At 42.8% G+C, this 23,497-nt stretch overlaps 3 protein-coding genes across 8 annotated transcripts in view; 1 reads left to right on the forward strand and 2 right to left on the reverse strand.

The window, feature by feature from the left end:
* Positions 1–570: 570 nt before the first annotated feature.
* vgll1 (vestigial like family member 1) lies at positions 571–4,061 on the reverse strand. Of its 3 annotated transcripts, none has more exons than XM_077021202.1 (4): positions 3,790–4,061; positions 2,882–3,123; positions 2,346–2,741; positions 571–2,035 (listed from the first exon to the last, which is right to left on the reverse strand). In XM_077021202.1, the coding sequence occupies exons 2-4, from the start codon at positions 3,114–3,116 to the stop codon at positions 1,995–1,997; spliced, it is 672 nt and encodes a 223-aa protein (XP_076877317.1). In that variant the 5' UTR covers positions 3,117–3,123; positions 3,790–4,061; the 3' UTR covers positions 571–1,994. The 3 variants fall into 3 exon arrangements, with proteins under 3 accessions (XP_076877317.1, XP_076877319.1, XP_076877318.1); XM_077021204.1 differs by having other exon boundaries at positions 2,882–3,085; positions 3,790–4,057; XM_077021203.1 differs by having other exon boundaries at positions 2,912–3,123; positions 3,790–4,046.
* Positions 4,062–6,391: 2,330 nt separating this feature from the next.
* adgrg4a (adhesion G protein-coupled receptor G4a) lies at positions 6,392–18,888 on the reverse strand. 4 transcript variants are annotated; one of them, XM_077021206.1, is made up of 25 exons: positions 18,818–18,888; positions 17,997–18,623; positions 17,514–17,611; positions 17,368–17,426; positions 17,026–17,077; positions 16,877–16,908; positions 16,588–16,739; positions 15,236–15,271; positions 15,022–15,107; positions 14,865–14,929; positions 14,188–14,339; positions 13,619–13,745; positions 12,834–12,943; positions 11,736–11,940; positions 11,176–11,341; positions 10,856–11,008; positions 10,196–10,315; positions 9,877–9,922; positions 9,641–9,744; positions 9,373–9,494; positions 8,991–9,259; positions 8,116–8,215; positions 7,710–7,990; positions 7,127–7,228; positions 6,392–6,992 (listed from the first exon to the last, which is right to left on the reverse strand). In XM_077021206.1, exons 1-25 carry the CDS (start codon positions 18,825–18,827, stop codon positions 6,844–6,846), a joined length of 3,423 nt encoding a protein of 1,140 aa, XP_076877321.1. In that variant the 5' UTR covers positions 18,828–18,888; the 3' UTR covers positions 6,392–6,843. The 4 variants fall into 4 exon arrangements, with proteins under 4 accessions (XP_076877321.1, XP_076877322.1, XP_076877320.1 ...); XM_077021207.1 differs by having other exon boundaries at positions 14,188–14,336; positions 15,236–15,274; XM_077021205.1 differs by having other exon boundaries at positions 15,236–15,274.
* Positions 18,889–21,864: 2,976 nt separating this feature from the next.
* The window catches only part of map7d3 (MAP7 domain containing 3), a 24,343-nt gene continuing 22,710 nt past the window's right edge, over positions 21,865–23,497 (forward strand). Inside the window, 1 exon segment of the mRNA XM_077021209.1 lies at positions 21,865–21,994. Coding sequence (XP_076877324.1) covers positions 21,949–21,994 — 46 coding nt within the window. The 5' untranslated portion in view covers positions 21,865–21,948.

Below are 23,497 nucleotides of genomic sequence, written 5' to 3' on the forward strand. Positions count from 1 at the left end.
AACCTGGAATGGGCACTTTGAGGTTGGGGGTCTTTGACTCTACCCCTGCCCCAAGGAGGTCCGAAGAACCCCCCCCCCCCCCCCCCCCCCCCCCCCACCATGGCGACCCCCGTCCACCTACCCCCTTCCTAGCCCGAGTTATACCCCTTAGTTCGAACGGCCACCAGGGGGCGTAACATGCACCTGTTATAAAACACTAGTGCGAAAGTGGCGTGTGCGAAAATCTAAGGAGTAGTACCAAAAAGTCAGAAAAAAGTGGTTTAGAGCGCCCCCTATTGAAATACCACATACCACTTTGGTACTGTCAATCTCTGCAGCTAAAATGAATGGGAAAAGGGTTAGGGATTGGTCCTTTTCTGTAAATAGGATCCATCTTCCAATCAATGTCTATGGGAAAAATACCACTTTGGTACTAGAAAAACTAACCCTAAATGAACCCAAACCAAAAATGAATCCTAATCCTAACCCTAGAGAACACAGTTTCTTCTTCCCTGCCTTCCACGTGATTGCATGTAATTGTACTGTTTCCTCTTGTCACATTCACAACAGACAAAGAAAGAAGATCAAAGTTTATTGTTTTGATAATTTTATGTGTCAAAAATGATTTTCTCTTTGGTTCTACTGACATTTCATGTAATTGGCATGCGAGCACAGACATTTCAACATTAGATGATAACGCTGTGTTACAGAAACCCAGAAAGTCTAGGTTACATAAAAAGGTTTTCCTTTCATATTAAAGAATGAATTATGAAACATTTATATCAGTTGAGATTGTAGCTTACAGAAAAGTTTAAGCCCATAAAATAATTTCATTAATGAATACAAAAACACAACAATATGTTTTAACTGCATTGCAGTGAAACGTTAGCAAGATTATTACATACATCCAACAGATAACACTAAACAATGAGCACATTTGCTATGTACAATATTTCCTGTAATTTGTTAACAAAACCATTGTAAAAACACACTCTCAGTTTATCCCTAAATCATATATTTAAAAGTTCACGTTGTACATTATATTTAAATGCAATGCATAATCGATGCTCTAAGTAGTCATGTTATAATCTATATACAATAACCTTTGTTCTTGATGAAGCAGAAATCTTACATTGCGGTGAAACTGACCCTGTTGGCTGGATGTCTCAGAATTGCTGCTACGCACACGGAGGCCACACATGATCCTCGCTTTCGCTTTCATTTGCAACAGTTCAGCAGGAGATATCAGACAGGTACTAATAATGCACGCAGATATTATTCCTCCTGAAAGAGTGCATCATTAGGCACATTATATGTGATTTATGGATTAGATTAAAGTCTCAGTCAGGACAACTGGAATATTGTTTGGAGGTGGCGGTGGTGTGCTGGGGCGGAATGACATTTCTTCTAGCACATTGAGTGTAGTATATTGTCAGTAGATGTAATGTCATGCAGATTTCATTTCCGTCTTTATATGGACGTTCACTTTGAGCACACCTGTTTATTAATATGTAGGCGTGGAGCGGGCCAACACTGCCCTGATCACCTGGCATGCGTAATAGCCTCCAAGAATAGATTTAAAGCACAGAATAAAGAAAAGCATTATGTCTCCACAAGATAGTACTTGAAAGACTCATGAATAATCAATCACAATAAATACCTTCATTGAGGCGTTCCTGAGCCGTGTGGCACTTTAATAGGTGTCATTTGCAACTGCGGAAGTCTTTTTGAAACGCTCTACGTACAGCAATGCCAAAGAATCAGAGGTTGTCCTGCTGGTCCCCCACAGAGCCTGGGGGATGTCCTTCACTATAAGCTGTTCACTAGGCACTGCGTGATGAGCTGGTTCCCGAACAGGTTCGTCTGCACATGTACCTTTCGTACAGTTGCTCCCAGGTGATGCAATTCAGGGTTTTTCGCAGAGAGAGGCCAAATGTCCGCGGTGTTGGGAGTCACTGCTGCTTGTCCAAATCTGCTGCTTTTCTGGAAACATCAGCAGTTCCTCCATTTCTTCACTAATACCAGTACAGATTCTTCTTCTCAACCATCGGCACCCCTACAGTAGAAACAATACCGTGAGCAAAGTTTCTGACAAATTATGAGATATCATACTTAAACACTTTAATATAAAGTGCTTTGTATTCAAAGTTCACCATCTCAACTATAGATGGTGCCCCTGAATGAAGAGTAACCACATTAGGAATTCTCTCTGAACAATGATGACACTACTTTCACTACCACTTTGAGAGCACAGGGTAGCTACATGTAGCCATTAATGTGGTGTTAAAATGCTAGGGGAATGCATTCCAAGTATGCGGTCTATTTTACAAAGGACATTGCACACCCAAGTGCGTGAATGCCAGTACCAGGCTCGCAGCTGTGATCCCGGGTCATCTGATCTCTAAGTTCCATTTGCCTCGTCCAGCCTGGGACAAACTCCTGTTTGTGGGAGGCTACCATGACCGAGTTGAGGTTTGGCCGATCGCTGTGGAGCAGGTTTAATAGGGAATTTGTGTACGGATGACCCGTGCCCACCAAGCCCTCCACAGACGGAGCAGTGCCATACGCCATGGGAGGCACCACCAAACAGGCACCCTGCCGGGCACCATCGGGCCATGCGGTGGAGATCTCTGTGGGGGCGTTCGCCGGCAGACGGGGGCTTATCTGTGAAGCTGGGTGCCCGCTGAGCTGGGGTTGTCCTGGGGGGTACGTGGACCCGTACGGAGCTGACTGCACATCCCAGCCTCTCGAACTTGGCTCTCCTGTGACACAGAGAAATGGAGTTTAATTGCTGTGTGCATTTGGTCAAAAAGTCCTGCACTTACACGTTAACCATAACCACGATTCCCTTATTGGTCTGGGATTGTTTTTCACATAATCAGAGGCAAAAGATTTGAGTTACCAGATTTAGCAGATTTGCGATTTCTCTTGCCTTTAATGATTTCCGCCTTCGGTTTGGAGATGTTCCTCAAAGCGCGGGAGAAATGTGCGTCCACCATGCTGTTAATGTCTCCTTGGAAGTAGGTGAGGAGAAGACTACCCGAATGTTCCTCAGCTCTTCCTGCCACTGGGCTGCCTGGTTCCTGGTCCATCACAGAGACCGGCCCTGGGCAGACGGCCAGTTGGGAGTCATTCATCTACCCCCTGGAGTGGACATAATTATCTTTTTGCTGTCTGAGACATCGTTAGCTATCTAATGTCCATAGCATCAAATAACTCCCCAATACTCAAATATGATCTATTTTTATCCTTGCAGTCTTAAATTTGTTTTAATTTCAAAATTCAAACTGAAAATTTCACATTTTTTACAGTAAGAAAGGCAACATTTGATATCTTTCATATTTGACATATTTCATACTTTTGATTACTGTTGCATGTTCATAACATTTACTGGAATGTGTAAGATCCCAAGTGAATGAAGAGGATTAAAAATGTAAAATTTAATTAATACTTTTTACTTAATAATGTTCTTTATGTACTAAATGTGTTCCACTACACTGCATACATTTCATACCTTTAAAAAAATACAATAAAACCTACATTTATCTTATTTGTTTGTCGATTTTAGACAAAGAAAAATATTACACTAGCAATTTTACCACATTGGGGATTCGTTTTCAGAGTCAGATTAAGTGTAATTTTCAACGGTTTCCAGTTTCCCATTTGCAGTGTAACTTAGTTCAAGACTGGACTTAATGAATGTCCAGGAAATAAACAAAAATATGTTACTCGTATACGTTTGTTGCAGTGTTTATAAGGGTACGTGTAATTAGGAAAATAATTACATTTCCTTGAACGCTTTTCACCTACCTGATCAGGTGTTTCGTATTCACAAACTGAAAATTAAAAGTTTAGCCTGCTCAGCTTGTGGCGCCTGGAGTCCTCTGAGTGCGACTGGTTAACCTTTGACTGGACATATGAATTCCTGCAATTTAAAAAAAGTGATCTGGTTTTCCCTTGCTGATTTGTGTCGTTATGTGGAGCGGTTAGGAGATATGTTACGCCTTCGTTGCGGCGTGGTTTTTATGTGCGCGGGCGTTGTTCTTCTTACTGAACCCCCACCAGTATGAACAGAATGTGCCTCGACTAGTCGGTCCACAACTCCTACCAGTGCGCCGCGGAAGGCCAAGGACGATTTTTAACTTGAGAAAACCGAGATGTGTTCCGCTTGACTGCAATGATCACGTCCTCGTAAGATCAGTTGTTGTTTTTGTTTGCAAATGTAGGCTATTCGACATTTAGTGAATAAACACTTGGTTTTTTTTTTATCTGACATAACAGCCACGTCATTGCCATAACAGACTTAAATGAAATATTTTGGTTAACAAATCTGAAATAAAATGTTTTAAATTTAATGGATATTTACACACACATAAATACATAGATCATATGGTATTTTATTATCATGTGTGGTAAATAATTAACGGACATTAAAGGACAAATACATAATGTTCGAAAGCAGAGCATTTCGTCAGTATTACTGTACACAGTGATATATTTGCATCACATGACATCATGCATCACTTTCCTGAGTTTCCTCTGTCTGTACAAAATGTATAAAAACAATTTCTTCTGCACACAAGCCAATCAGGATGCACACAACATAACTAGCTCAAATGTCCTTTCTCCTTTCTAAAGTATTTCTTTAATTTTCCACCTTTTCCGTTTTTCCTCTTTTCCTGGAGGAGGACGGGCTAATTGATTATCTCTTCTTTTTGAGTGAGGAGAATCTGCATAATGTGATTAGTCAAGGGTGGTTATTTATTTGAACCCCCTATTAATATGATCACACAGTTGTATCCAATTATCTTATGACACTGAGGAGGAAGACTCATGTTACCAGGGTCTGTGTTGTAAATAGACTCTGTGTGGAGCCTGCGGCGGGATGTGGGACATGTATTCATGTGCCACTTTGTAGTATCAGGTACGACTATAGATCCTTTGTGATGTAAAGCTTAGTGTGACCATAAAATTATCAGTATCAAGTGTTGCCTGACAGAATAGATGAACCTCTCTCTTTCATATATATATATATATATATATATATATATATATATATATATATATATATATATATATATATATATATATATATATATATGTGTGTGTATATATGTGGAGAGAGAGAGAGAGAGAGAGAGCCTAAGACATAAAGGGAACACTTAAACAACACAATGTAACTCCAAGTCAACCACACTTCTGTGAAACCAACCTGTTCAGTTAGGAAGCAACATTGATTATGAATCAGTTTCACCTGTTGTTGTGCAAATGGAACAGACAAACAGACAACAGGTAGAAATGGGGGGTAATTAGCAAGACCCCCCCCCCCCCCCCCCCTATAAAGGAGTGGTTCTGCAGGTGGTGACCACAGACCTTTTCTCTGTTCTCATCCTGCTGTCTGGTGTTTTGGTCACCTTTGCATTGCATTTTGTCAGTTCTCCCACCATAGAGGTAGCATGATGCGGTGTCTACAACCCACACAAGTGGCTCAGGTAGTGCAGCTCATCCAGGATGGCACATCAATACAAGCTGTGGCAAGAAGGTTTGCTGTGTCTGTCAGCACAGTGTCCAGAGCATGGATCAGATACCAGGAGACCGACCAGTACACCAGGAGACACGGAGGGGGCCGTAGGAGGGCCACAACCCTGCAGCAGGACCACTAACTCCTTTGTGAGACCATATGCTGGTGCAGTGGGCCCCGAGTTCCTTCTGATACATGACAATACTAGGCTTCATGTGGCTGAAGTGTGTCAGCAGTTCCTGCATGATGAAGGCATTGATGCTATGGACTGGCCTGCCCGTCTGGTAGGAGATTCCTCAGGAGAACATCTGCTGCCTCATCAGGAGCATGTCCAGGTGTTGTAGGGAGGTCTCATCAGGAGCATGTCCAGGTGTTGTAGGGAGGTTTCATCAGGAGCATGCCCAGGTGTTGTAGGAAGGTCTCATCAGGAGCATGTCCAGGTGTTGTTGGGAGGTTTCATCAGGAGCATGCCCAGGTGATGTAGGGAGGTCTCATCAGGAGCATGTCCAGGTGTTGTAGGGAGGTCTCATCAGGAGCATGCCCAGGTGTTGTAGGGAGGTCATACAGGTACGTGGAGGCCACACACACTACTGGGCCTCATTTCGGCTTGTCTTGAGGAATTTCCACTGAAGTTGGATCAACCTGTCATTTGATTTTCCACTTTGATTTTGAGTATGATTACAAATCCAGAACTATGGAATAATAATTTTGATTTACATTGATCATTTTTGTTATTTTGCTCTCAATGCATTCAACTATGTAATAAATAAAGATATTCAACTGGAAAATGTTATTTATTGAGATCTATTTATTTTAGTGTTATTTTAGTGTTCCCTTCTTTTTATTTTATATATATATATATATATATATATATATATATATATATATATATATATATATGGACAACCTTTCATGTAATTCATTACTTTCACAGCTCTCTTCAACAGCTGAGCCAATATTTAGGTATATCTCAAAATGTTTAATGCACATAATCTTAATGTAAAATGTGCATTATACACAGTGCTCAGTTAAGAATTCAGTTAAAAACTAAATTACATTAAACAGAAAAAGATAAAACCATCGAATTATGTTTTTTTTCTGGAATAATATAGCTATGGAGCTGATCATTACAATGTTAGGGCAGAGTGCTGAAGAGCTTTTATGCAGAGAGCTGCTGAAATTAAAGCCTACAGGACCCTAACCCCTAACCCCTACCCAGTCACAGAGGGCCCTAACCCCTACCCAGTCACAGAGGGCCCTAACCCCTAACAGAGTCACAGAGGGCCCTAACCCCCAACCCAGTCACAGAGGGCCCTAACCCTAACCCCTAACCCCTAACCCAGTTACAGAGGATTTCTGGGTCCCAACTTCCAGGCTTCGAGTTTCTGGCTGGTCTCCGAGGAACCCGAAGTCTTCCGGTCATTTGTGCTTCCTGACGGTTGCACTTTTCCACTCTTAACTCGGTCATCCTGGGACAGCGTCCCACTCTGAGCTGAGGTCAAAGGTCAGACAGTGATTCTTATTAGCTCACTATACATATATGGTTTCTATGGTGAATATAGGAATGCATGCTTTGTGGAAAAAAAAATGTAATATAACAGTGCATGCCTGAGTTTAAAATACAACCTGAATAGTCAGTGAGTCTGAACTGTCCACAGCAGAGGTGTGTCCTCCACTGCTTACGCACATTATCTTTCATAACACAGTGGAAGAAGAATATAAAAACCCCTGAGGGAAAAAAAACAGAGTAGCTTAGCAAACCAGCACATCCCGCACACCACACACCATGTGACACCACACACACACCATGTGACACCACACACACACCATGTGACACCACACACACACCATGTGACACCACACCACACACCATGTGACACCACACACACACCATGTGACACCACACCACACACCATGTGACACCACACACACACCATGTGACACCACACACACACTATGTGAAAACGCTTAGAGAAATCTTCACCTTGATGGCATTTGCAATGGTTTGCATCCAACCTTTTGTACCAGTGTAAACGCCCAGACCACACTGTGCTAAGGGCACCGTCACTGGGACAGTGTGTCTCAGTGTGTTTCAGCATGTCCCAACATGTCCCAGCTATCAGAAGTGTCCCTAGAGCAGCATCAAGCGTGCCCTTGGTCACACCTCATTACATTCTCCCCTGGGTAAACGGCACCTTGGCTCACTTACCCTGAAGGCCGTTGAGGAAGGAGAAGAGGTAGAGGAGTGGAACCTGCATGGGGCCCAGGGCGAAGAAGGCCAGCACCCAGGTGAGGCCCAGCAGAAAGGTGAGACTGGCCACCACACGCAGGTCCCGCAGCGTCCTGGCGCGTCTGCCCGCCGTCCTGTCGCCGTGCATCCTGTGGATCTGGACCAGTACCATACCCAGCACCGCCGTGTTCCCCACCAGGACCAGCGCCACAAACGCCACCACGGCCACGTAGAAGGCTGCGTCGTTACGCACCCAGCAACTGCAAAAAAAAAGCCCCGGGGAGGTCAGAGACGAGGGCGGGGTCAGGTGGCTTGGCACAGGTGCAGGGGGCGTGGCCAGGATCGGTTGTGAAAGCCGTGCAAACTGCCTGGGGTGACAACTTACAAAGAGGAGTCTTCCGCAGACGCTACAGAGAGAGAACTGGCACCACCGTAGCAGTCCTTGTCTATGGCAAGCACTATGCTAACTATGACCAGAGGCAAACCTAGAAAAACCATTTCAGACATTAACAAAACACATCAGTCATCGTGTCAAAATCGTTTTAAGCTACCATAAGCAGCCTGGCTGCGTTTCTCAGGTCTCATGCCAGGGTCCAGCAAACTGAGCTCATGGCCTCAGGGTAACATCTCACTGACGTAACATCTCACATACACATTATCTCAGAGATGTAACATCTCACAGACGTAACATCTCTCAGATGTGAAATCTCACAGACGTGAAATCTCACAGGTGTCACATCTCACAGATGTAACAACTCACATACACAACATCTCAGAGATGTAACATCTCACAGACGTAACATCTCACAGATGCAACATCTCACAGATGCAACATCTCACAGACGCAACATCTCAGAGATGTAACATCTCACAGATGTGAAATCTCACAGGTGTCACATCTCACAGACGCAACATCTCACAGACGTAACATCTCACAGACGTGAAATCTCACAGACGTGAAATCTCACAGACGTGAAATCTCACAGGTGCCACATCTCACAGATGTCACATCTCACAGATGTAACAACTCACATACACAACATCTCAGATATGTAACATCTCACAGACATAACATCTCACATACACAACATCTCACAGATGTGAAATCTCACAGACATGAAATCTCACAGATGTAACATCTCACAAACGTAACATCACAGAGACGTAACATCTCACATATGTAACATCACAGGCGTGAGCTCTGCATCAAAGTTTCTTTTATATTGATTATAGAACACAGATATATTTTCTATGTCTCACCCCATCCAACGATGCAGAACTTCAGGATGTAGTAGGATACATAGACATTAAAGACTTTCACAAAGGCCAAGTACATGTTGATGGCCTCCAAGGCCATCCAGGTGAAGCTGGCCAAGAAGAAGTAGTGCAGGACAGCAGCTACAGCGATGCAGAGGCCGTAGATGTTGAAGGAGGCAAGCCAAGCATTGACCAGGAACAGCAGGTTCAAACCCAGCAAGGCCAACGACAGATTGATGAGGATCTTAGAGGGGTAATCACAGCGCAGCTTCCTGTGGCCCCCCCAGGTCAGGAGAGGATGCATGAAATTCAGGCACAGTTTATTACTGATTCTTCACTATTTGTCTTTGGTTGAACGGCGATGAACTTGTGAGTTGTCGCTCACCCGAAGAAGATGTAGGTCAGCAACGTGATGCTTAAAAACACGGAGGACACACCACAGCACAGGTTGGAGATGAGGGTCAGGATCATGTCATCTCTCGGGTTTATGGGAGTTTTGGAGATGTCCTGAAAGAGAGCATTCAGAGGTCATTTTGGATGTTGTGTAAATGAGAACTGTTGTGATGTTCGTGTAGAGTGTGGAGTGTAGAGTGTAGAGTGTAGAGTGTGGAGTGTGGAGTGTGGAGTGTGGAGTGCTTGTGCTGTCTGCTCACTAGAAGCACTCCAAAGTGTGTGAGATGCAAACAAAGACAAGATGTATGAGTCACGCTGGTGTGTTCAATCCGGCATCCACTGTCATCCCAACCACCCCTCTCACCTGTCACACAAACACACACACACACACACACACACACACACACACACACACACAACCAAACCCCACATATCAACACAAACCTAAGAAATAAACTGGTGTACCTTGCTCAGGTCATTGTAAATTGAAGTTTACCATTCTTTTTAAGGTCCCAGTAGACACACTGGACTATGTCCTGGTCCTAAGAGGGGGGGGGGGGTGGACAAATGTCAGTAACACTTTTAATTTAATCTCAGCCTTGCTAAACCACTTGTTATCCCTGGAGGCAATTAAAAAGAAAGCAGGCGGAGGAATGTGTGGCTCATGCAATACCACTTTGATGAAACATCGGTGCGGTTTGAAAAATATGAAAAGACTACCTCCACCTAGTGGTGACGTTTATAATAATATTCTGTGGCTGTCATGTGTCTATCTTTTATACCAAAAAAGGGAGAGGTTCCATGTTGCTACAGACCTCCTTGGACTGAAGATGTTGGAGAGTGATGAGAACAGGATCCGTCAGGTTGTTCACACTAGCATTGGTTACACTGGCAGACACCACGTAGGAATTCAGCATTAAGTCACTGTAAGGGTCCTGCAAATAAAACAGATTATGATTGAATGATTCAGTTAAATAAATGATTCAGTTGAACGAATGATTAAGTTGAACGAATGATTCCGATTAGGTTGAATCAAAAGGTTGGATCAAGTCTGAAAAAAATAACTCAATGTAGCAGACTGTGATACTATGGAAGCCCATTCCCGCCACCTAAAATAAAAAAAACAGCACATATATTTTTTTTTCTCATTATTAAGTAAATTGATATCTCATTATTTTGAGATACTAAGTCATTATTTTGAGATAGTATCTCGAATTAACGCCTTAGTATCTCGAAATAATGACTTAGTATCTCAAAATAACGACTTAGTATCTCGAAAGAATGAGATAGCAATTTACTTAATAATGAGAAATATATATATATATATATATATATATATTTGCTGTTTTTTTTTTATTTTAGGTGGCGGGAATGGGCTTCCATAGTGATACAATTAAATGTTTCTTCTGAGCACATGAAAAAATTAATGTAATTATACAATGTACAGTGTATACAGAGGTTGTGCTGGCAGTTACCTGGAAAAGATTTCCTGTGCCATAGAAATGAAACTGAATGCGACTTCTGTTGTTGTTATTTTGGGGGAAGAAGCTGTCCAGTGCAGTGGGTAAGGAGATCGACGCCACAGTGTTAATGGAACCCTGCTCTGCAAATTCATGGCTGAGGAATATCTATAACAGAGACACTATTATGGTTATGGGTGTGAGGGCAACGTATCAATATCAAGGGGTTATTGATATTCCAGATCACATAGAACACGGTCTTGGGCATGATGTCAGTTTCATTAAACGGTGCTGATCGTCAGCAGTGATTGGTGGATGATGGTGTGAAGTCTCACCTCAGGTGGGAGGCCCGTCTGAAAGGAGGACACGCCGAAGGTGAGGCCTCGGAACGACGCCGGGTCCACGTTCAGGAGCTGCAGTGCCAAAGAAGGGACCGTGGCGTTGTGGTGGTCTCCTGGGAAATCCACCCTGTTTCCCACCTGGTCGGTAATGGAGACAACCCTGAAGCACACAGAGGAAGAGGATGGTGAGGAACGAGCTTAGAGGAGCTGGAAGAGAAACCAGGCCATACTGGTGCAATATTACGTTTCGTGAGGATTTATCAGTTCTGTGGTTCAGTTCCATTGTCAATGCTTTGTTAAGAGATGACACAGAACTAAATCAAATCAAATCAAAGTTTATTTGTATAGCGCTTTTCACAACACATGTTGTCACAAAGCGCTTTACAGGATTTAAAAGGTTAACAATACTATGGGTCCAGAACCCTAATGAGCAAGCCAAAGGCGACAGTGGCGAGGAAAAACTCCCTATGATGGTGGGGATTAGGAAGAAACCTCGGGAGAACCAAGACTCAAAAGGGAACCCGTCCTCCTACAGCAGTCCCTGTTCTGCTCACTTGTTTGTGGCGTTGGCGAGAAATGGTGTTGAGTCAAAGAGACAGGAGACCACGTTAATGACGCTGTCAGCCAGCTGGGTTGTCATGGCGCCCATGTCAGTGACCTCGGACAGCTTCTCCAGGACGGTGCTGAGCTGAGATGAGCTCAGGTCTGTCTGATTACTGAGGAGGTCCTCAATCATATCCACGACGTCAGCCGAATTATCTGAGGAGAGAACACAAAAAGAAGCAAACCAACTATGTAAACATTAAAATACCATGTTGATATCAGCTGGGTTCCATTATCATATCAGAATTCTCCTTCAGCAGTTCCTTGTTGGATTAGTGTATACCTACAATTCTCGTGGCTGCTATGCTATGAAGGACAGTTTTAATGTTAATATATTCATATTTGTTAATTAATTAATCATATTTACTTGTGTGAATTTGTAAAAGATAATTTGTATAATACGTTTATAGAATGAACATATTTACAGTCAAGGAAGTATGACCATATAACACCTGTCTTAGAGCGTCTTCATTGGCTTCCGATAAGTCTCCGTATCCAGTACAAAATTCTAGTACTTACTTTCAAAGCACTCTCTGGTTTGGCTCCCATATATCTGGCTAATCTTTTGCACCGCTATGCCCCCACTCGCCGGCTTCGGTCATCTGACACTGGACTCTTAGTTGTTCCTAGATTCAAGTTAAGCACCATGGGTGGTCGATCTTTCAGTGTGGCGGCTCCTACTCTCTGGAACTCTCTTCCCCTCTCCCTCCGTCTCTTACCATCTCTTAACGCATTCAAGGCTCAACTAAAGACCCACCTATTTAATCAACATTTTCTCACAACTTCCTCAACTTAGGTCTGTTCTATGGGATTTTCTTTTTTCTTTTTTATTGTCTGTTCTTGTCTGTGTTTTTGTTTTTTGTATTTCTCTGTACAGCGTCCTTGGGTACTTTGAAAGGCGCTATAGAAGTGGAAATTATTATTATTATTATTATTACATTGTATATTGATTGAACGAACAGCATACGTCATTGATTCAACATGTTCCATAGATGAAAGATAAAAATGATCATTTGAACGTATCCACTAATGGTTTAAATGGCTCGTACTTGCTGTTACTTTGATGTTTTCCAAATCTTCAATGTCAGTTATGATCTTCTCACACTTGGAAAGGTCTGGAGGGTCCCAAATTGCAGCATCAGTGCGATCATCCAGTCTACTACAGCAAGAAACATTTGATTAAAATTTATATAAACAACATAAATTAAATGACATGCGTGCATTTTGACAGAAAATAATAACTCCATGGCAGACAGCCACTGTGTCCAGATTTACTTCTCAGTGATCATATCAGTCTCAGCAAGAACACGGCCGAACCTGTATTAACATCAACCGCAGTCATACTACACTGTACAAACAAGATCTGGGGATTCATACCATTAAATGCTTTTATCTTACAGTTGTTATTAAATTGGCATCATTAACCTTGTCTGTCCAAGCATTCATATTTGCATAGTCAATTTCAGGTACAGTATTATCTTCAAAGCTAATTCTTCAGTTGAGGGATATTATATGTCATTATCACGTTGAAAAAACAAACAGTCTAACTAGTAGAGTGCAGATGTTGACTGTGTGCAGTGTGATGTAAAGATTAGCTAGTCTCAGGGATTGTTTCGCTCTGCCTTAGTGCCTCTCTGTACACAAGTAACAACTCTGCTATCTCTACCATTTATAATACAAGTTGTAAAACACCAAACGACTCATCATATACAATATCACATGGCAAGACCTGCCAGTCAGTGCAGCAGCTACATAGATCAATTTTACAGTAGACAGTCTGCAGTCTTGCTGTCTGCTTAGACACAGACATGCAGTGTTACAGTAGCCGTCTTACCAAAACCTGGTGGCTGCCTCTTGTCCCTTCTCACACACCATATCATACGTCTCCTGGGCCTGTATGGGGGGCCAACTGTACAGGCCATACACTGTCTCAGTGGCGTCCTCTGGACAGAATCCGGGCTCTGTACAAACAGTGGCTCTGGTTAAAGTATGGACGTGTAGGCAGTTTACTTTAAACTATCAGTTCACTTCCTGCACCTACAGTTGTGTCAGAAAACACTCAGACACTTTCCGTTTCTCAACACTGTTGTTTTTTTTTTACAGATTTAATTTATAAGTGATTCCATTTGACCCTTGCCCTTTGCATCCTAAATTTGAAGCCAAGTTACATTTCCATGATAAATTTACTATACGTAAGAAAAGAAAGAAATCTTTAAAAAAGAGTTGACTTAGCACCCTCTGTTCAGTTTTCTTCAAGTGCTTTTGGCCACTTTTGGTCTTCTTAGATTTTTAAAAAAATATTAATCAATTTTTAAATTTAATCTGTAACAAGTGTTGAAAAAGTACAGGGTTATATATTGTATATTCTAAATGTTGCATATTGTATAATTTTGTAAATGGTACCTAAGAGTAAGATGTTGATCTGATTTGTTGGGACATAAATTGTTAAAGAGTCATTGGAAAATCCTTTGGTCAAGAGCTGAAAGATGATTATCCCCGTTTGGGTGGCGTTGACTGGAGCTTTGGCCTGAGTCTGAAAGGTGCAGCCATAGCTGCTGGAGTCAAACACACAAGAATCTATTAACATTTTTAACTACATAAGATTTAAACTACATTTACAAGTGAACCCATCACAGTACAGTCGGAAATGTCTAAATGAACAGCAAGCTGGCAAAGAATTTGCTTTTGCATTTTTTTGCTTCATGGATATGACTATTCAAAGAAGAGGAACATTACAATTGATTCTAGCATCATTATAGAACATTGCACTTCAGACTAATCCTGAGATACTAATGAAGGAACCATTAATGTAATGTTTAACATACAAACACTTAAAATCTAGTCAAGATGTAAAATCCAATCTGAAAGATGAATGATGTGTAAACGTAAAAACATTTGCCAGTGTACTAACAGAATAACAATATCTGTAACTTGATCATACGTAATTCAGTAAGCTACAGCCTTCAGTTTGGTAATTAGTTCATGATGGTAAGAGTGGGGATTAAAAGTGATATCTGATCTGTGAGAAAACACAAGCTTGCCCAGTGTGAGGAACGTTGTTGCCTTCACCAGCCACTTACTGAGGATTTCTTGTTAGTTTAAAATGTAGAACTGTTAGCTGGTGTTGCTCCAGTGTGTGAAGCACCTAGACGTAAGAACACATTACACTGAGCAGGCGTGGCCATCTTTACTGGGTTTGAGTGTATTCTGTCAGTGTCTGTGTGCTTGGCCATTCACCCAGTGTCTAATCATCTGAGCTGGATCCTCCACAGAGCCGTTTACTGTAAGGTTCATATAAACTCTAAAAAATTTATCTTCAAAATCTGAAAAACAGTTACACAGCAGCATCTTAGCCAAACGGGTCTCAGATGGTGTTTGAGAAATAATGCAGAAGTGCATTTCAAAAATAGGATGAGCAGTTAAAAATGAGTCAGTGAAAGGTGGAACGAGCCTGATATTGTAGAGTTGAGATGACTCTCAGGGAAGCCTGCTGCAAACAGAGGTGGGACACGGAGTAAGTTGTTGTACAGAAGATAAACGTGTGCATAAAATTAACAGATGCAGTCATCAGAAATGGCAGGACAGAAAGGTTTAGAATTCAGTTCCACCACTGAACTGAAATTAGTGCACACTGAATATGTCTCCCTCTCTCCCTCCCCCTGTCTCTCTCTCTCTCTCTCTCCCTCTTTCTCCCTCTCTCTGTCTCCCTCTCTCTCTCTGGCTCCCCCTCTCTCTGTCTCTCTCTCTCTCCCCCCCTTTTCCTCCCCCCTGTCTCTCTCTCTGTCTCTCTCTCCCCCTTTTCCTCCCCCCTGTCTCTCTCTGTCTCTCTCTCCCCCTTTTCCTCCCCCCTGTCTCTCTCTGTCTCTCTCTCCCCCTTTTCCTCCCCCTGTCTCTCTCTCCCCCTGTCTCTCTCTCCCCCTTTTCCTCCCCCCTGTCTCTCTCCCCCTTTTCCTCCCCCCTGTCTCTCTCTCCCCCTTTTCCTCCCCCCTGTCTCTCTCTCTCTCTATCTCGCTTTCCCTCTCTCCCTCTCTGTCTCCCTCTATCCCCTCTCTCTCTCTGGCTCCCCCCCTCCCTCTCTCTCCCTCTCTCTCTCTGGCTCCCCCTCTCTCTGTCTCTCTCTCCCCCCCCCCTTTTCCTCCCCCCTGTCTCTCTCTCTGTCTCTCTGTCTCTCTCCCCCTTTTCCTCCCCCCTGTCTCTCTCCCCCTTTTCCTCCCCCCTGTCTCTCTCTCCCCCTTTTCCTCCCCCCTGTCTCTCTCTCTCTCTCTCTATCTCGCTTTCCCTCTCTCCCTCTCTGTCTCCCTCTATCCCCTCTCTCTCTCTGGCTCCCCCCCTCCCTCTCTCTCCCTCTCTCTCTCTGGCTCCCCCTCTCTCTGTCTCTCTCTCCCCCCCCCCTTTTCCTCCCCCCTGTCTCTCTCTCTGTCTCTCTGTCTCTCTCCCCCTTTTCCTCCCCCCGTCTCTCTCTCCCCCTTTTCCTCCCCCCTGTCTCTCTCTCTGTCTCTCTCTCCCCCTTTTCCTCCCCCCTGTCTCTCTCTCCCCCTTTTCCTCCCCCCTGTCTCTCTCTCTCTCTATCTCGCTTTCCCTCTCTCCCTCTCTGTCTCCCTCTATCCCCTCTCTCTCTCTGGCTCCCCCCCTCCCTCTCTCTCTCCCCCTTTTCCCTCACTATCTCTTTCTCTCCTTCTCTCTCTCTCTTTCTCTCCTTCTCTCTCTCTCTCTCCTCTCTCTCTCTCTCTTTCTCTCTCTCTCTCTCTCTCTCTCACACACACACACACACACACTCACACACTCACACACTCACACACATACCCACTGGCAGGATGTTTATAGAGGCTGGATCTGTTTGGAGGATGATATGGGCACTGTGGTTGTAAGCAGCTATTAACTCTGTCCATAGCTCAGCCTGGGTGACATTAACCACAGCTGCAGGGCTCACTGTCACATACACCAGGCATCTGATCCTGATAATGTCCCAGGGTTGTAGATCACAGAGGAGTAGTAAGAAGACATGATCTAATGGCATCCGACTCGTTTGGCTAATCAGTGTCATATTATAGCATATTATGAATGGCCACTAACGGACATATACTCATTTTACCATTCCTCTCTGTCTGAAGAGAGTTTGATCTCCTACAAAGAAGAAAATTGTGGCATTAATATAAGTTGAGTTTGGCAACAAAAAACACTTCATGCATTGCTTCATAGAAGAGCATTTCCATCTAATTGAACTCATTAATGTTATTCTACCTTAATTTTGGTGTTATGTTCGTGGACAGAGCTGAATTTTTGGGATGCCTGGCTGATTGTGATACAAAACAGTAGAAATTATTTTACTGACTAGTTTTTGCAGTGTTATTCAACTAAATCATGCACAGTCTGAAAATTCACATTATTATTAGAGTAACAAATTCATTTGAATAAATTAAACATAATCTATGATCTACACCATATCAGAAGTATATGAAAATGAATCTATATTGTCAATGTCAAAATGCCAGTCAAAATGTCATTGTCAAGCGATTACACAATTCATAACCCCAAAAACTTAGCATGAATACATGTGACTTGTTAAGATGAAACTGAGTTCACCTCAGAGTTGACAGGAACACAGAGTCCACAGACACGTTCTGAGGTAAAATACTCTCCAGCTGAAAAGCAAGAAGAGTGAAGACGTTAGCATGAAGTTAATATTCAACACGGTGTGCTTCAGTGACAATATGGATGACATCTCTTACCCACTGCAACACGACTGCCTTCACCTCAGTCTTGATGAGGCCATGTCTGCTTGTCTGAGCAACAGACAATTTCATATTTATTTTATACTTTGACCATTCTGAAATGAGATGTAGATTATTTAATTAGAGGTGGTAACCTGGTACAAATGTTTATTTATATTTTACATATGAAAACAACACCATAAAACAGTATTGCCATCAAACAGGTGTGTGTGTGTTATCCACATTGAATGATACTGATACAGTATTATGATTGATTGGTATTGAAAAAGTATTATGATATTTTACAGAGTTTTAAAATTCCCTCCATAGGTTACTGCCCAATTGTTCTCGCATCTCTTCATGTATGATCACGGCGGTCTTTCAACTAGCCGAATCAAATGTGTCAGTGTAGAATAATCCCATAGGAGTGAGGGACAGTCAGAATCCAGCCTGGAGACCAGATGTTCTGCTGTCTGCCGTGGTGTTTAGACATCGCCTTACCACACGTTAGCCGGTCGTCAGTAACGGCTGGGCAGCCTACAGACTCCCAATCCTGCGTGGTCCAGGTCACAATGTCCCCACTCACACACGGCCCTTCAGCAAGCTGCTGGGCGCTGAGCTCCTGAGCCCACATACGGAACAGCGTGATTTCCCCAATTAAGTTTGTCCCGCTCTCAAAGACCAAGACACCCCCAACAAAACTGTGAGACACCCCCAGAGTCATCACGCCTCCCGGAGTCAGGCGGGTGGGGAACGTGTCGTTCAGCAGGGAACTTAGGCGAACGGTGCCGTTGACGAGCAGCTGGAAACGTCTGCTGTGACCCGACCACGTCAGGCAGACGGTGTGCCACTTCAGAAGGGGCAGGTCATACGCCACGACCCATTCCCGTCCGAAAAGCCAGGCCTTCAAATTGCCCCCAGCTCCAGCCAAGCCAAGTTCAGCGCGTTGCTCTCCGGGAGTCTTATACACAAACGCCGTCCAGTCGGAGGTTTGAATCTGTCGCCAGATGTCAGCGCACACGCTCAGTTCCTCTAAAGGAGGAACAGTGCAGTTTCCGCTCAGCTGCCAGTAACAGGGGAAACGTAGGAAGGTCGCCTTCTTCCCCCACAGGCTTGGATTGGCCAAAGCTATGAGATAAAAGTCAATTCAAATATTTGCGTCTTTTTTTTATCATTATAATTTTCTTTTTGTATTAGCAGCTTAGAATTTTGCTATATAGAAATAAAAGTCCTCTTGCAGTATATCAAATCAATAAAAAAACATTCTAGATCTAGACCTCTGTCTTCTGTATACAAATTGCCTGTTATTTAGGTGACCTTACCTGAGCACATAAGACAGCTGCCAATAACCCATACACAAGACACAGCTGCCGGATATTTTCTGATTTTGACCATGGTTGTAGTCTTTAGAGAGAAAGAGTTATTTTGTCATAATTATATTAGGCAAAATAAACTACTCAAGAATTAAATTTTTTTTATCTCCAAGCTATACTCAAAGAACTGTAGCAGTGTTACTTATATAATAATAATACTTACAACATCTCTGTGTATAAGCATGAAAACGTAATGTGAACAGTATCAATGAAAGAACTTAAATAATAAATTATCCAAAGCCGTCTGGAAATCTATTTGCTTAGAAGTTGGGAAATGTGCTAAATACCCGGAATGAAAGGCGAAGAAGTCTTTGCACTGCGCCTTTATTTACCACAGATACAAACCACTCCCTCTCCCTCTTACAGAGTTATTCATTAAACATAATGAAAGTAATAAACCTAATAGGATTCATCAGTGATTTATGTCACCTTAAACAAAGCTTCATAATATGATAAACACCCTCTAAATGTGTAGATGCCTCCTGTCCTGTGGAGCGAAGTGAAAATTAGTCCAGCAAGTCACAAAAGTCTTTGATATGTATGCGGTGTGACTCCAGTTGTATAATCTCCATAGGTGAGACAAGATGCCCTTTGTCTGGTCGTGGGCACTGACAAAAGATAAGGAACAAAGTCTCAGGAAGACGTCTTCCTGAAGTTAGACCACACATATGTTCTACAGCACCTCAGACTCTTTATGGATTAAAAATGAGAATGAGAGGGGTTTTGTTGTTGTTATTGTCGAGAAAACAAATAAATGCAACTATTGTTACAGAGTTAAATAAGGGGCCTGGAAAATCTGAGCACGACTGCACTTCTAGTGTCTGGGAATAACCTGGCATATCTGGCAAGATAAGGTGTTCAGCATAGACCTAACAGCTTAACACTTAGTATTGTTCATGATTAGTGTGTGCTTGGTTATTGCACACTCATAAAATATTATTTTAAAAAGTAAACGTGGTCAGATGTGGTGAGCAGGTGTGAAGTGGGATGAATGCTGTTATCAGTTGGGTACTGTTTTATAATCTATGCAAAGTAAGCAGGGACACCGAGTTTGTGTGCGTGTGAGTGCACCGGGATGTTCTCCTAAATGTTCCGCAAACAATTCAGGGGCCGGCTGAAGGGTTCGGATCAGAGCCAGCCAGGCCAAGCTCTCCTCAAACAAATCTAATTAGATTTTTCTGAAGCCTTGTTCAGGCCAAGCCCGTGTGTTTGCGCACAGTGGTAAAGGAATATTCAACGGCAGACCTTTGTACAGCCTGACTTTCTGATTGCCCATGTGTTCTCTCTAGGAAAGATTATTCTCAAGGAGTAATACTACACTAAAGAGGAGAGCTATCCACTCATCAACCAATAGAGGGCGCCATGCTTTTCTCACCAGGACGAGTGAAAACGCAAGCGCTGAATTGCACTCAGTAAAGCAGATAACACGAGCTCCAATTCATGGATCATATTCTCTATTTTCAGCATTATTAGACTGCTGGATTTGTCCTGCACACTGGATAGGAATTGTGATGCAAAATAACGCCGCACAATAATTATAATAGTAATAATAATAATAGATTGACACTTTACGGACTTACGCACACAAATAATCTTTAAGTCTTCATGTTTTGAAGCATTTGTAGAGAGAACCTCTGTGTTTTAAGTGAAGTAATTCTTTGGGCTCGTTTGTCTGATTTCACCACGCTGAGGAAGCGGAAGAGACACGCGCCTCCTGACTGTGGGCTCGCGCTAGCTGTGATGGATCGCGCTTTAACATTCACTCCATTTGAAAATGGTTATCTTTGCAATTATGTCAGAAATGTGTGTCAGCAGTTCGTTTGCTGTTCTGCTGTGGGTGAGATCTTGTGGATGAGATCTTTCCTCAATGTGGACTTCCTGTGAATCTAGCTCACGAATGTTAGTCCATGTACAGATCTAAAGATTACTTTACAGACAAGGACAGGAGTAACTCATACATCTTCTGGTTTGGTTCTGATTCGCCAAATGTAGAAGTGTCTTCATTCTGTAGCCCTGTTATTTCTAGAGATGAGCAGACGCTTCCTGGAAAATGTCCTGTGCTTAGGGGCAGCCTAACTGTACACACCTTTGTGTCCTGCAGAAGGATTCTGTTACATGGCCATGAATCATGTTCTCGGGCTAATATGGTTCATTTACTTAAGAATTCAAATGGTGGTCAAGAGGGGAGTGGGGAGGAGAGAAAGATACATAGGCCTAATACATCGTATGAACAAATTATTTGTGGTTTTAATTAATATAGGATAAATTTACTTTCCCTTTTAAATATAACGTCTGAATTTTATAATTTTATAGCAGAATGATATGTAAAATGTGTGTGTGTGTGTGTGTGTGTGTGTGTGTGTGTGTGTGTGTGTGTGTGTGTGTGTGTGTGTGTGTGTGTGCGCGTGTTGTGTATATGTATATTACTTTTTCTGAAGTTTCCTGAAGTGTTTCCACTTTGCTTTGCTCTAGATGGAGTTATCGAGTGTCTGACCCTCCGAACTCGTGGCATTCCGTTAGTGACACTATTATCACCCACTTCAGTGTTAAATAACACGGCTACTGATACATTATTTAGTGTGCGTAACTGAGACCAGGGCACAGTTTGCCCTGAAAAATGAATGAAGGACCCTGTAGGTTAAGGATTAGAAGATGGAAGTAGTGTTGAATGACTGTAAAAAAAAAGCACTAGTATGCCAAGGGTATTGGATGTTTTCTTTAAAGGAGTGGTTGATCACTGACAGAGCAGGCTCCCCTCGTATTCCAAATAGCGATCCATTAACTAGTCATTTCACAGTAAGTTTTAAAGGACATGTTTTTCTTGTTTCCATGATGTGTCTGCATTTGTGAAACCGGTGATTATTAACCAGTTTAAAAACCCTTACTTCCTAGCAATATAAGCGAGCTCCATAGTATTTCTTTACACTTTGTCTCAAGTCTACAACATGACCGCTAGGGGCCGCTGTCGCGCTCTTTGAGGCGCTGTCAACCGTCCACGTACCCGGCAAACGCGCGCATGCGCGCCGCTCGCTCATGAATGTGTCCGCGCGAGAAAAAGAAGGAAAACTTTGGTAGAAAAAATGGCGGAGGGCGCAACGTCTCTGAAAGGATTGCGAGCACAAATGGGTATGAATTTATAAATTTACAACATTTTCTGCGGATTCCGTTGCCGAATAGCTGTAGTCTTAAATTTAACGAGAAAAAAAAAACATTTTTTTAACCAACTTATTTGACCGTGGAGCTGAAAATCAATTAGCTAGTTGGCTAGCTAGCTAACTTACTCTCATTGAGACTAACGATCAAAAGTGTTTAGCAAATGGCTAACTAGCTAGCTTACTAGCCTGCTAGCTCCAGATGTACCTGAACAAGCTGAATCACAGTGGCAACAAGTTTGATAGTTTAGTTTGCTGGTTATCTGTCTATCTAGGTCCAGTTATTAACAATATAGTTAGCTGGCCAGCGGTCTGGCCTTGCTTCATCCTGGGTGAATAGTTGTTATTTGTCCAGTTTTGTGTCATTAGTTGTGGTCGGTTGTCTGTGCAGGATGTTTCTGGTGAGGTTTAGTTGTGGTTAGGATGTGTCTGGTAAGGTTTAGTCTAAATGCCCAACTAGGTGGTTAAACAGGGCTGAGCTGGGCTGATCACACCGGCTGAGCCTGGTCTTAGATATATGAACTTGACTGGCGCCTCTCGGGCACACGAGGATGCTCTTACCCGGGGGGGAGGGGGGGGTGGTTTCACCAGGACACTACACTACTGCAACTCGCGGACAACTGACCCAGTTGGGTGGTGAATGGGTGGAATATACTTCTGGTGTTCATTCATCAGAGGTTTACATGGGAATATGTTGCTGGCTCATTCATGATCTCTCCGCCTTTACCTGGAGACACTTAAGAAGGCAGTAAGGTTGTCTAACAAGATAACTAATATTGGTCTAGTTAAGTGAGCAATTTTAAAATCTAATTTAGTTTAACTAGCTACGCATGTTTGAATGTATTCATCTCCTTCGGGTGGTTCGATCGTGGTTGATCCTGTACCACATGTCAGTTTTATCAGTGGATGGTCGATTTGTTCACTGGCCTTTTAGTTTCTAGAGCCCAAGATACGGTGGCCGCTTGAGCCATACTTTCAGTGGATGTTGATAAGCAGCATGTCCACACATCTTTTACACCAATATGTGAAATCATCAGGTTTCCGTATTTCTTGTCTGAAGTCCAGCAATAATGTCTGCTTTCCTGATATTATGGCATATTTTAATTTTCAAATTACTGCTCGTTTTTTATATATTATTGCATAAGTAGTTAATTTTTTTGTTCTGTGGTGTGCCTTTTTTGCCATCTACCACGTAATGACGAGTTATTTTAAATAAATGCTAGTTTCTGCATTGAAACACCAACTTAAGTATTTTCATAAGTGCCTTCTTAAGTACCATTCTTGCTTCTGGGGTATCTATTTGACTACGTTTTAATTATTCTGGAAGATACTGACCTTGCCTGTTATCCGAATGCCATTCGGTAAATTGTTGAAGGTATGTCGGCTCAACCAGATCTGCCCTGTTAGACGATCTACAAATGTTAATATGGAGCCACCAGGCCGACAACATGGATGAAATGGGTGGTGCGCACACAGC

Source organism: Brachyhypopomus gauderio, chromosome 11 (assembly GCF_052324685.1).
Source record: "Brachyhypopomus gauderio isolate BG-103 chromosome 11, BGAUD_0.2, whole genome shotgun sequence".
Lineage (NCBI taxonomy): Eukaryota > Metazoa > Chordata > Actinopteri > Gymnotiformes > Hypopomidae > Brachyhypopomus > Brachyhypopomus gauderio.

Bases quoted from the DNA above. Each gene is read 5' to 3' on its own strand.
- vgll1 (XM_077021202.1), bottom strand. From the start codon at position 3,116: ATGAATGACTCCCAACTGGCCGTCTGCCCAGGGCCGGTCTCTGTGATG. The intron at 2,742-2,881 runs GTAACTCAAATC...TCTGTGTCACAG, and splicing joins TCGCAAATCTGCTAAATCTG to GAGAGCCAAGTTCGAGAGGC. The intron at 2,036-2,345 runs GTACTGGCATTC...TTTCTACTGTAG, and splicing joins GGATCACAGCTGCGAGCCTG to GGGTGCCGATGGTTGAGAAG.
- adgrg4a (XM_077021205.1), bottom strand. The intron at 16,909-17,025 runs GTAGAATAACAT...TCTTCTTTGTAG, and splicing joins AACATAACACCAAAATTAAG to GAGATCAAACTCTCTTCAGA. The intron at 8,216-8,990 runs GTGAGACATAGA...TGGTTTTTCTAG, and splicing joins GTTCTGCATCGTTGGATGGG to GTTTGCCTCTGGTCATAGTT.